Source organism: Melanotaenia boesemani, chromosome 24, assembly GCF_017639745.1.
Source record: "Melanotaenia boesemani isolate fMelBoe1 chromosome 24, fMelBoe1.pri, whole genome shotgun sequence".
NCBI lineage: Eukaryota > Metazoa > Chordata > Actinopteri > Atheriniformes > Melanotaeniidae > Melanotaenia > Melanotaenia boesemani.
In genome coordinates, this window is record NC_055705.1 from 12,008,050 (window position 1) to 12,020,647 (window position 12,598).

Here is a 12,598-nt window from a genome sequence, read left to right on the forward strand (position 1 = left end):
GGAAACTAATAAATAATAAATATTTAGGGGTTGAATGTTTTTTGTCTTAGATACTGTATTTGCATGTGTTTATTTCCCAGTATTTGTACAACAAGCAAGATTATGAAAGGCAACCACTTCTAAAACACTTCTGGTCTAGTTGCATGAAGCACCGGACTTTTAGGTGGTCTTGCCCATCAGAAAACTTTGTCTGCGTGGATCATTTGTGGACATAGTTTTATTTGTTTAACTGCCTGGGGGGGATTGATTGCCCTTGCCAGGCATCAAGGAGCCTATTACAACACACAGCTGTAGACCCATCTGGCGGCATGTGTGGGCAATCTAATAAATGTCCGACACTACTCTGCATTCACATGTTTATAAACACTCTCGCAAATATACCATGTACCTACCTGTCGTTCCAGGGTGTGCAGCTGCCCCACCATGGTAACCATTCTCCCTGTAGGCAGAGCTGTAGGCGGAGTAGCCGTTCTCGCTGTTCTCCTGGCCGTTTGAGGCCCAGTGCTCCTCTGGCTGCCTGCCGTCTGCCATGCCTGCCTGCTGGGAAACTGGGGAGGGGACGGGTTGCCTGGTAGATATGAGGGGAAAGAGAAGGGAAAAATAAGAGATGAATCCAGAACAGGGAATGAGCTATACTGATTCAACCTGCAAGATAGAGTTTCATGAACCAGCCACCAGAGGGAGTCAGATGCCATGCTGTTTTCTGTAACAACACTAATGGCCTTTGTCTCAGCATCCATGTGCTGACACAGAAGGCAAAGCCTGACAAAATAACTGTATCTTATTGTTTCTTTACCTTAACAGCGCGAATGTACATGGCACACTTACCGTATTAGTTAAAATACAGTCTTAATAGCCCAACATCATTTCAAAACACAGCATGAGAAGATGCATCTAAATTTTGAAATGATGTATAGTTCCCAAACCAACATATTTTATTCTACTACTTATTCTACAGTCATTTAGCAACTTACATCTGAAGGTGGGTAGGCAGTAGTGTTAAGGGCCTTGCCTAAGGACCCAACTGCAAGGTGTTAATACACATCCCCTGTAGGATTTAAACTCAGGTCAACCATATGAGAGACAGATGCCCTGCCAACTACACTATCCAACATAATAACCTGTAGTAGAGAGCTCACAGAATATGAAAGTGGAAATATATTTAAAGCAACCTTCATAGCCCCTTACTAGGTTGTTACTATGGCAACAAGAACAGGTCTTTTGGGGGGTCTAGCAGATGGATCTGACATGCTTGCCCCACTCAAATAAAAAAAAAAGCTCATAAGCACAAGTGCCGGACATGACAGGAGTGGCTATTATTTCTAACTGCTCTCAATATAACAGGCTCTTTTCAACTTATTACAATAACAAAAAAAAAATCTGTTCTATCTTCACCAAAATACTTAAATCCTAACAAAACTTATACTCTCATAAACACATTGTTTTCCTCTTAAGAGGATACAAATAATGTTACTTTTTAAATAAGATTAGCAGGGGGCCATCTAATGCCCAGAAGCGTAGCTAAAAGAATCACCATCATCAAGCAGCTGCAGCTAATTTAATCTCATCGTCACCACTCCCAGCAGGAAAGCAAAAAAGTTTGTTTCCTAAAATGTCAGTTCTCTTTGTTCAATGCATCTCTTCCACTCTGTCCTGCAGTGCTGCATGGCAACAGGCTTGCAGCAGTTGTGGTAAATGTCTGCTGCAGTGTGAGGATCAGAAAAGAAAAAGAGAAGAGGGAGGAGGAGGAGAAAGACCGACTGACACTCAAAGATACTGGGCCAAACTGTCTGAGAGAGAATCTGAGCCCAGGGCTGAGTCACAGGCGAGTCTGGTCTCAGCTGTTGCTAAGGAAGAAAACTTGTGCATTGACAGGCCCCTGGTGCTGATGGTGATTTTGCGACTGAACTGACCTGGTTTTGGCTGCTGTTTTGACAATATCGTGCCACTCTTGACACACTGTCCCTGCAAAATGATGCCCTAATATTGGCAGCTGCTTGCATAAAGCTGTTCAGTTTCTTCTTTTAGTTACAAAATGCACAGCACACCTTGCATTCCCAAGATTAAGTACCTAAAATTATTTGTTGGATATGATGGTGACCATGAAAAATCTACACTAGAAGCAGACTGCAGTCTTTTAATACACCTGATTTAAGGAAATCTAAATTTAAATCAACTTTTTGATTCACACTATTAGCTGTATGCTATGTCTCTAAATTTGTCTTATTTATATTCATGTATCAGAAACATTGAAATATAAATAGAAATAAGTTTGTATTTATTATCTTTGTTGCTGTATTTGATGCTGTATTGGTTTGAGCTCCATGACCTTGGTAATTAATAAAAGTTGATCTAATTGACAATGACAGCTAAGGTTTACAACAAAAATCTTGTAAACTTTGACATAGTGGTGACTTGAGTATAAGACAACTCATCATGTCAGATATTACTCGTGTACAATCCTATGTTTAAATTGTATTTAAAGTAGTTCCTAACCAGATGTGTCTTGGTGTGTTGCTAGTACAAAATTTACACTAGTCAGCAGAAATTTCACCCATTTGAAATCATTTAGCTCTTTCAGCATTTATCTATTAGCCATTATGCTAATCCACCAATTTTCCCATTAATCTCTAGTCTAGTTAGCAAATCATGTAAACTTTATATGCTATAAATTACTTTTTGCTAAATGTATAAGCTGTTAATCACTTTCAATGACCGAATAAAGAATGTTATTTATTACTTGTAGTTAACTGGAAACTGTATGATTACTTTTATCTGAATATTTAAACTGGTTTTATGTTATTTTTTGTTCATTTAAATGTACAATAACAGTTAGCCCCATTCACATTCCTACTATTCTGTGTAAGAAATTTAAAATTTACTTTCATGTTCTCGCTTTTTCTAACCAGCAACTAATCTGAACTGAATGTATTCAAATTAATAAGTTAAAAAAAGAAAAAAAAAAGTTGAAGAAGAAGAAACTTTGTCTTATCAAAGTCATGCTAGTGTAGTTGCAGCTAGCCAAAAATGTCTTCTGTCCCTGTAATCAAAAATGGATTTCCACAATAACGGCCTAAATCCAGCTGGTCAGGCTAGAATTCAGGTCATTGCTGATGATCCAGATTTGATCAAAATGCAGCTAAATTAGCCAATTTTCAGCTTAAATTGGCCCAAATCCATACATCAAAATCTAAGTTAAACCTCGTGGCTGCTTTTGAGCTTACACTTTGCCTCATTTAGCTTGTAACTTTCCTTTGGTCTTGGTGCTATATTGCCTTCCTTTTAATGTTTAATTCACCAAAACAAATTCTAACTTTGGAAATTTATGCCAAATAGTTTTCTTCTCTTTTCTCCAGGCACATTTTTTCATCCTGTCTAATGTGAACCAACATTGCTCTCTATTCCCCTTTAGCTGTTTACGTCTTGATAGGATAAATTGTATAAAGTGTCAATCTTCACAAAAAACACCAAAGATGAAGGTTAAATGAGACATATCCATTCAGTGAATGATTTTATCGCAGTAATAATCTCTCAGAAGACCTTTTGTAAAACAGTCTGTGAAATGGGTCTGCCATTTCTTTCGCAGATAGTTGATGAAGTGGAAGAATTGCTATCATGAGCTAGAAAAACATGTTAACTACCTGCATTTAGTCTTTGGTGACATTAAAATGCCCCTAGAGCCTTTAAAAATGTCTAAACCCATGTTGCCCTTTACATTGAAGCTAAATAGTCTCTGGACATGATGCTATTGTATTAAGCTATTTTGTAGAATCTATACAGTGACCTTCATATTTTCAGAGGCAAGAAGCCTGCTCAGCATGAGGTGTCCTATTAATGAAAGGGTTAAATCAACAGCACCAGGAGTCAAAGAAACACTGTCAGAACTCATCATATCTCAGTACTGATGTCTTAAATTGAACACGCTGCCATGCTTTCTTACAAAATGAGTAGTTAGGTGTTGCAGCAGTTACATGGCTCTACCTTCCACCCCCCGCAGCCCTCTTTTCTACCGGCTATACCCCACTCGAGCCCTAATCCAATCTCACTTCACTCCCTGTCTGTGCCTCACACCCCCCACCCTCCACTCCCCACCCATCAACCCCACCTCAATCTGGGTCAGCCATCATGCCTTCATTGAGCGCCATTCACATCGGAATGTCACCATCCATTTAGGAGAGAGGATCTCTGGCAGTCTGTCTCAGTAGGCCAACCTGGCCTTAATCTCGTGTGTGAGCGGCTGAGTGTGTGTCTGAGAACCTCTGTGTCTGCAGCTTGGATCAGTATAGTCCCTGATTTAGGGAATGATTTTCTACTCTCTAGTCTTCCATGGGATGATAAACCTTTAGCTACAAGAACTCCGGCGTTGTCATCCAAATGAACATTTTGTATATATTTAAACTTTCACACCTCCTTTTCTCCATGTTTTACAGACGTATTTATCTAATGTCTTTCCAGTGAGGAAAATAAAAAATCTTAATTTAACTGAAGGAAAGTTCTGAGCCTTTGTTTGGATTCTAACATGAGCACTGGACTCATGCTGTGATTCTCCACCATTCTTTAGTGACTCAACATTATGAAAACTTTTTTATAAAAAGCATCAAAAACCACCGGACAGACTCCCTGAAGCTGTGTTTGCCAGATTATGTCCCATCTGGCTTTACCTCACTAAGGTAATAGGATTTTATGTCGTTAATCTCTACCTGTTGGTTCAATAGTATCTTGATTTTAGCTTTTTCCCTCCTTTATTTCATCGTCCTGAGACCAAATAAAATGCAGATTATCCAAATATCTATTCTATTCTTTTATATTGTTTATTAACCATATTATATATTATTTATTGCAATTTCCCTTAGAGAATAATATATTATTTTTCATTTAATTTATTATATTAAAACATTTCAGTTATTTGAATTACTTTGTCCAATTTATGATACTGTATTTTAACAGCTTGATGAGTCATGTTACATAATTTATGTAAAAATGTATAAAATATGTGTAGATAAAACACAGCAATTTTGCTCAATAGTAATAAAGACATATTTTGCAAGCAGACCAGAAACTTTGGTTAGCAGGAAATTTTAGTAAAAAGCATCTGTTTAACGAAATGCATAAGGAAATTTATTTAAAACATCACATTTAAATGCAAGTTGAGTTAAGTGTGAGTATTGCTGTATGCTGTGTTGCTGTTCATCCCACCAAACTAGCTGTGAAGATGACAGCGGGAAGGTAAAAGTGACTGTGAACTGTAAATAACCCTCTGTGATGGCCTCCTCCTCCTGTGCAGTAGCAGATTAAGCTTCGCTGAGTCAGTGAGGGAGTTAAAGCATAATGAGCGCTGCCAGGGAAGTTTGAATGAAATGCATAAATGGTGAACCCCAAGCATGACGAGAAAGGCACGTGCACACAAGTAGACATGAACAAGAGGCAGGGAGAGCAATTTTCACTATGTACAGATTAAGTGTCGTAATACCACCAGTATGGGAGCATGAGATTATATCACATCTATGTCACAGTTAGTGACGAACAGCAGTGTTTCCTCTTATTACTCTTGAAGCTTCTACATACTGGATGTTTAAAGTAGTAGTTATCTGTTTTTTTATTAACACTAATGTATCTGCAGGCATCATATTTTTTCAATACGTATTTAAACCAATGAGAGAATATTTTTCTATCAAACACTGAAGTTAGCTTTGCTCTAATTTGCAGTAAATTGGTTATTCTACCTTTTATTTTTTCAAATTCTGCTTGAATCAACATCTCTCCATGTTAAAGCTTGCTCCACTTTTGATCAAGGGACATAAAAGTTAAAAAATTTTAGCTAAATATAAAAAAAATATGGTATGGGCTTGTGTTTTCTAAACATTCTTCAGTTGAGAAACAAAACTAGTAAAAGAAACACTGAAAAGTGTTTTAAAGCTGCTATGATATTCCTTGTGAGGCCCCAGAATCAGAATTCTTGCCCAATTTTCCAATCTGAGAGCGCTCTGATTGCTGACTGCTGCAGGTAAGACAATTAAAACATAACACTAGGAGGAGAAAAAAAACACTACTTATTATTATATAGGAAGTTATCATTTATGTCAGCAGCTCCTGATAAAGACATCACCAGCTGCTGTCTTTGGTTTTAACTGGAAGATATTTAAACGTGATTAAAGGCAGCATACTAATGAGAGCATTCTGAATAAAATTTCACTCTACAAACTGAGGTTGAAGACTTGTGTTCTCTGCAACTTAACACCAACAGACTTGTGTCCATCTCTTTATTTCAGTGTCTAACCTCATCAGACAAATAGATGCTTCCTGGAATATACATCAGCCCCATCCGGTGCTCATGTCATTGTTCCCATGGTGATTTTGAGGCCCCAGGGTTGAAAGGGTTGGCTGTAGTCAGAAGAGGATGTTAGCTGCAGACCATGTTATGGAGCCAAAAATAGGTCACCAGATCCTGCAGGCAAGCCCCTCGAGGGTCCTACCTAACTGCGCTGACACAAATGGGAGCCGAGCCATTTAAACCAGTCAATACACCAATAGCTGGCTGCAGATCAGACTCTTTGTTATGTTATAGTTTTATGATGGTGTTGTGGCTGGAGATTGTTTTAATGTAGAGATAGAAGTATTTTACATATTTAGGACTTGTTGCAATCAGTAAAATCATACTTTTTGGGGTATTTCTAAATATTATTATTTAATGTGATGTTTATTTTATGAGAATATATTAAACTTTTAATGCTTTGGGGTAAGATTATTAGCGATCTATCATCAAAAAGCATTCAAAATTTAGATAAGAATCATCAGGGGAGTTCCATCTCCAAAATATGCCTGATAAACTTTCATACATCACCACACACAATTTGCTAAAGTTCACTGCTTTGTTACCAAATTTATTCACCTTCTGTGGCAGGCAGTAGATAAATATAGACTCTCATAAAGATAAAACCTGTTGCTCTGTTATTAACTTCCTGTCCTGCAAGCTGAGGCTCAACTGTGAAATGGGAGTTTTTGGCATTTAAAAATATCTTACATGACATCAGCTTAAACAATCGCTTCCTCTTTCTTACCACATGTTGCCAAGTACAATTCCCCTGTTATTATGCATCCATGAACAGCCAAGCTAATCATCTGGCTGAGTGAAGCCACTTAGATCTGACTCTAGAGGCCCTGTGAGTCATGGGAGAAGTGAAATATCAGTGACAACAGTGCCGAGTATGCCACCTGTGGAGGGGCCTGGCTTGTGTGTTTTTGCATGTTATTTTAGCTGCTGAGGTACAAATTTAAAATATTTCATCTGAGAAAGCTGCAATAAAAGCAGAAAACTGCAGCTGTGATACACCCTGCATAACGTTTACAAGGACTAAAACATCATACTGTAAAACCACTTTATTACAGAGTAAATTACCTCTTAAATTGCTGCACTAGTAGAAAGAAAATCAATGATCTTCATCTTGATTTGAACAAAACTATTTGATATTTCTATTTAATAATGTATAATTAGTTTAATATATTTATTATATCTTTTAAAATAATTATTACAATTCTGATGTTATCATTAATTGATCATTCTTTGTCAGAATGACAAATCAGATTTGTTTGAGGGCTGTCTGGGTCCCAGAAGCACAGTGTGATGAGATCTGACAGCAAGATTACTCTTAACAGAAAAATGTATAAGGCAAATATAACCCATTTCATTCAGTATAGTTCAATATTGAGTCATCAACCCACTTACATCAACTGAATCTGTGTCATTCAAATATTCGAAGGTTTGATAAAAGAAAATGTTCACAACTCTTTAAACAAACCCACATATGAGATTATATATCTATAAAATCTCATGTAAATAGTCTTGTTTTTAATGCAGTGTGAAGAGGATCTTTAATTAAAGCTCCTTTAAATCCATGGGTATTGTTACTCGATGCTAATATCAACATTTAATTCAGTGCAACACTGTTTTGAGTTGCCTCATTTCAGGTTTCAGTTCAAATCCTGTGTGTTGTGTTAGCTTACCTGAGCTGAAGAGTTGTCTTCACTGATTGATAAAACTGGCAATAGTGGAGTGGAAGCCTCTGCTCAGACCTGTATGAGGAAAAAAAAGCACCATCATAGACTTGAGCACATTAAATGCAGACATATCTTCAAGGTAAAAACCTCCAAATCCAGCCTAGTTAGCCTTGAATCAAATTAGGGTCTTTTTTCACGCAGCTTTCATCTCAGCTTTGTGTTGGGCACAGCCTTTCATGAGCCATGCATCAGCTACTCTCTGTCACCTGGAGTCTGCCAGCTACGTTAATCCAAACCTCAGCGTGGCTGTCTTTCTGTCTGAAGCTTCTGATGATGGGTGGTGCACAGGAACAAAGCCAGAGACAATCTAAGCCATTTACAATGTGCTAAGTGTATGCACATGTTAACATTTCTCTCGTCTCACTGCCTTTTATTTCCTATTATGTGTATTTTTCATGAAAACTAATTATATTTTTCTCATAATCTGTAAGTAAAGAAGAATTTCCTTGTAATGTCTTGTAATCTTTTAATTCATTTTATTACTTCACAGAGATGTCTAGGATTAAAAAAATAATCCCTTTGAAAGAATCATATTTTATAGTTTTTGGTCATGTTTTGAGAACCCTGAGAATCTGTGCATAGCAACTTAAGAATCATCGAGTACGTGGATGAAATGCTCATGTTTGTACAAAAGAAACCTAACATATAACCCCATTTCCAAAAAAGTTGGGATGCTGTGTAAACGGACAATGTAATGAGTTGCTAATTATGAACCCAAAGTTATCCCATTAGAAATTTTGTTAATAATTTTTATATTTTATTAAAAATAATAAATAATAATAAAAAAATCCCCCTAGAATATAAAAAACATCAGATTTTAGAACTGAGAAATTGTACCATTTGATAAAAAAAAAATATGAGCTCATTTTTTATGAGGTGCATCTCATCACAAAAAAAAAAGAAAAAAGAAGAAAAAAAAAGTAACTGTGTAGCATCCCCTCTTCTTTTAATAACTGTCTTTAAAGATCTGGAAAGTGAGGAGACCAGTTGCTGGAGTTTTAGAAGAGAAATGTCCCATTTTGCTCTGATGATGATCAGTCCTGGGCCTTCATCTCTGGATATTGTGTTTCAAATGTTTTCTTTTTGTAAAAGGTCTGGGTGGATGCAGTATGTGGTTTAGCATTGTCTTGCAGAAATCTGCAAGGCTGCAGGCTTTTCAACTGTCTGCTGGATGCTCCCTCTCGCCTTTATTGTGCAGGATATGGTGTCCATAGTTTAGAGAAAGAATTTTACATCTTGATTAATCCGACCACAGAACAGTTTTCCACTTTGCTTCAGATGATTTTAAATGAGCTTTGGTTCAGAGTCGACTGTGAAGTTTCTTTCCATGATCTAGCTTTAACCTGCATTTGTGGATTTCAGGGGGAATTGTGTCCACAGACAGGATTTCTGGAAGTGTTCCTGAACCCATGCAGTGATTTCCAGTAAAGAATCACAACCGTTCTTAATGCTGCCTGAAGCCCAGAAGATCCCCAGCATCCAAATTTTGACCTTTGGCCTTGTCCCAGAGAGATTTCTTTGGATTTTCTAAATCTTTTCACAATATTTACAATGCAGATGGTGGAATCTTCCAAGTTTTAACAATAAACATATTTTTCTGAAATTGTTCCATAAGTTTTAGATGCAGCTTGTCACATATTGGTGAACCTGTCCATCTTTACACCTGAGAGGCTTTGCCTCTCTGAAATGCTCATATTACTGACGTGTTACCAGTTCACTAGTTGTCTAATGCTCCTCCAGTTGGTTTTGATTTGTGCAAATTACTTTTCCAGCCTTTTGTTTTCCAGTTCAAACATTTTTTAAATGTGTTGCTGCCATCAAAGTGAGCTAATATTTTCTATAAAATGGTAATATGTCTCAGTTTTACATCTGATATGTTGTTTATGTTCTGTTGGGAATAAAATGTAGGCTTTAGAGACTGGAAGATCATTGCATTGTTATTATTTACATTTTCAACAGCATCCCAACATTTTGGAATTGGGGTTGTACAAATAAAAATTAGTGTTCAAGTTAAGACAGCAACCTTTACAAACAGGAGAAAAAGAGGTTTGCAGAGTTTCCAAAGCATCTACAGGGACAGTAATAACCCAAAAAATAAATCCAAGTAATTTTTTTTTTCTTTTACAAACATGTGATTACAAGTATCCTCTCTGTGCCAAATAGACCGACTCCTCCAGTGAGCTGTTTTCAAGACTTGTCAAATTCTAGGATTGGCCTGTTGGTGTTGAGCCAGGGGATGATGAGTTAAGTCTTAAGCCAGCCATGAAGAAAGACAGATTTGCACTTTTATGCAGCTTTGGGACTGTAAGGAGGCAGAACACTGCATCCTGTTAACATTAAAAGAGTATGAAAGGCCCGTCGAGGTGGTACTGGCGCCAAAACAAGCATTTAGTAAGAAAGAAGGAGACATGGATGAAATAGGGAGACACAAAGAGGAGAACAGAGATTCCCCAAACAAGAAGGGAGCTGATTTACTGGAGAAACTAAAAAATGAATAAAGGACCACCACTGAAAAAAAAGAGGAAGAGAAAATCCACAGAGGAGGAAAACCAAACTTTCCACTCCACCACTGAAGAATAATTTGGTTTGGTTTACAGCAACTGGAGCTCATGTTTCTGTTGGCAGCAAAAGATTATCTGATCATGCATTTCATATTACTTTATTGAAATTGCATGTTTTAAATTAAACTGTAGTATTATTAAATACAACCCTAAAAAAAATGGCGAAGAATTGTAGTATTTAAATAAATACTACAATGTAATAAAATACAAAAGATTAAATACCATACTTAATAAAAAAAGAATGCAAGACAATTCATCAGACACAAAAACTGAAATTTCATTATTATTATTCCTTATATTATTCATATTATTCCTTATTCTATTCTATTTCACATGAAGAGGCAAAAGTTGCAGATATGAAAAGCTTTTCTGTCTATGAAATGTCAAATAAACAGTTTTTCTTTCTTTTTTTTACTGAGGTCCCTTCAAGGACTTAATTAATTCTCTGAAGAAATGTTGGCAATAGCAAAAGATGTTTAATTTGTCATCGGTAAACTAAACATGCAAAACCACTTAGTAGGAGGGGAATTTGAATCTGAAGGTATGATTAACTGGCCAACCAGATCAAAGGGTGAAATGGTTTAGCATGGGCTAAAGCATTTGTTTTAATTTCCTGCGTACTTTTTGGGGGTTTTTCTTTTGATCTACATGCAGAGAGAAGACAAAAACAGATTTTTTTTGTATTATTTATATGAAAAAAAAAACAAAAAAAAAAAAACAAGAAAGTAACTGCAAGAAAAAAAGTCACACGGGACGTAATGTTTCTCCTGGGTTAGAGTCAAGCGACCAAAGGAAATTAGCTATAGCCCAAAAAGAGATAAAGAAAGGCAAAGAAATAAAGAGATGTGTCGTTTTACAGCCTCGATATCAAAATATCAAGAGGACAGAAATAGAAGTATCAGAGTGATACACTTGTTTCTAAAAGTCACAGTAAAGGACTTCTCTGCCACACAACAGCTGGTCTGTTTGGGATCAAGTTTCTTCTCAACACAAGTCATCATTCTTTGCCCATGTCAACCACATATAGCTGAATTCCCACAGTCTGTCATCACACAAACTATACATGCTGCATCCTGTCTAAAGCCTGGTACACACATAACAGTTTTTGGGCTGTTTTTGTCCCGATTTTGCCTCCTCCCAACCTTGAAAGGCAAGCGCCCGATCATCATGAGATTTCCCTGTCCAATCATTATTTGGTCTGAGGTGTGTTAGGAGCCAAAGAGTCGTAGCCGACAATCAGGAATATTGAACATGTTCAATATTTCACAGCCAATTTCTAAGGAACGCCTACGACTCGTGCATTCTGACTGCGTGGATGGTGACGTGGTATGCAGCCAATCAGAGAGCGAGCTGGCTGGGGAACAAGGAAGTAAATAAAGTCTGTGTTCACGCCGTCTCCAGTCTGTTATTTTTTTAATTTCTGTATTTGTCTGTTAACAATAGTCCCAAGACCACCATCATTCCCTTGTCCTATATATCCTCTTCCATTCTGTGTGTTGTGTTTTCAGGTTGTTGCTATGTTTCTTCTTCTTCGTTTTTTGCCAGTTGTTGCTATGGTTCTCTTATGTTTCGACGTTTGTCCAGTTCGGAGGACTAGATTGTAGATGAGTTGCGGGACAGCATCTTCGTGTGTGTTGTTCTGTGATTACATTTTCGGAGCACACCACACACAGTATGATCAAAACTGATTTTTGTATCTTCACATCTTCGACCAGATATTAAAAAAAATGTTATGTGTATACCAGGCTTTAGTGGCAAACTGATTATTTCTAGCTTTTGCAGGATCCAAAGCTGGTAATTCCACAGTGTTATGAGTCATCCACGGCCACCAATCCACCAGTATAGCTCTAAAATGGGCCAAAAAAAGTGACGGCAGGGTTAAACAAATAAGCACTTCCTCTCGAGTCCCTGGAAGAGGCATTTTTTACCCATCTTCCCAATGGTGTTGACTTGCATGTTCCTCCAAGGGGAATGAAACCAAA

At 37.2% G+C, this 12,598-nt stretch overlaps 1 protein-coding gene across 6 annotated transcripts in view; it reads right to left on the reverse strand.

Moving 5' to 3' along the window:
• The window catches only part of LOC121635451 (microtubule-associated protein 2-like), a 69,199-nt gene that overhangs the window by 22,248 nt on the left and 34,353 nt on the right, over positions 1–12,598 (reverse strand). For all 6 annotated transcript variants that reach the window (XM_041978591.1, XM_041978594.1, XM_041978596.1 and 3 more), the window contains 2 exons: positions 8,002–8,070; positions 393–568 (listed from right to left, as the gene is read on the reverse strand). In XM_041978591.1, the coding sequence (XP_041834525.1) occupies positions 393–531 (139 nt within the window). In that variant the 5' untranslated portion in view covers positions 532–568; positions 8,002–8,070. The remainder of the gene's footprint in view (positions 1–392; positions 569–8,001; positions 8,071–12,598) is intronic.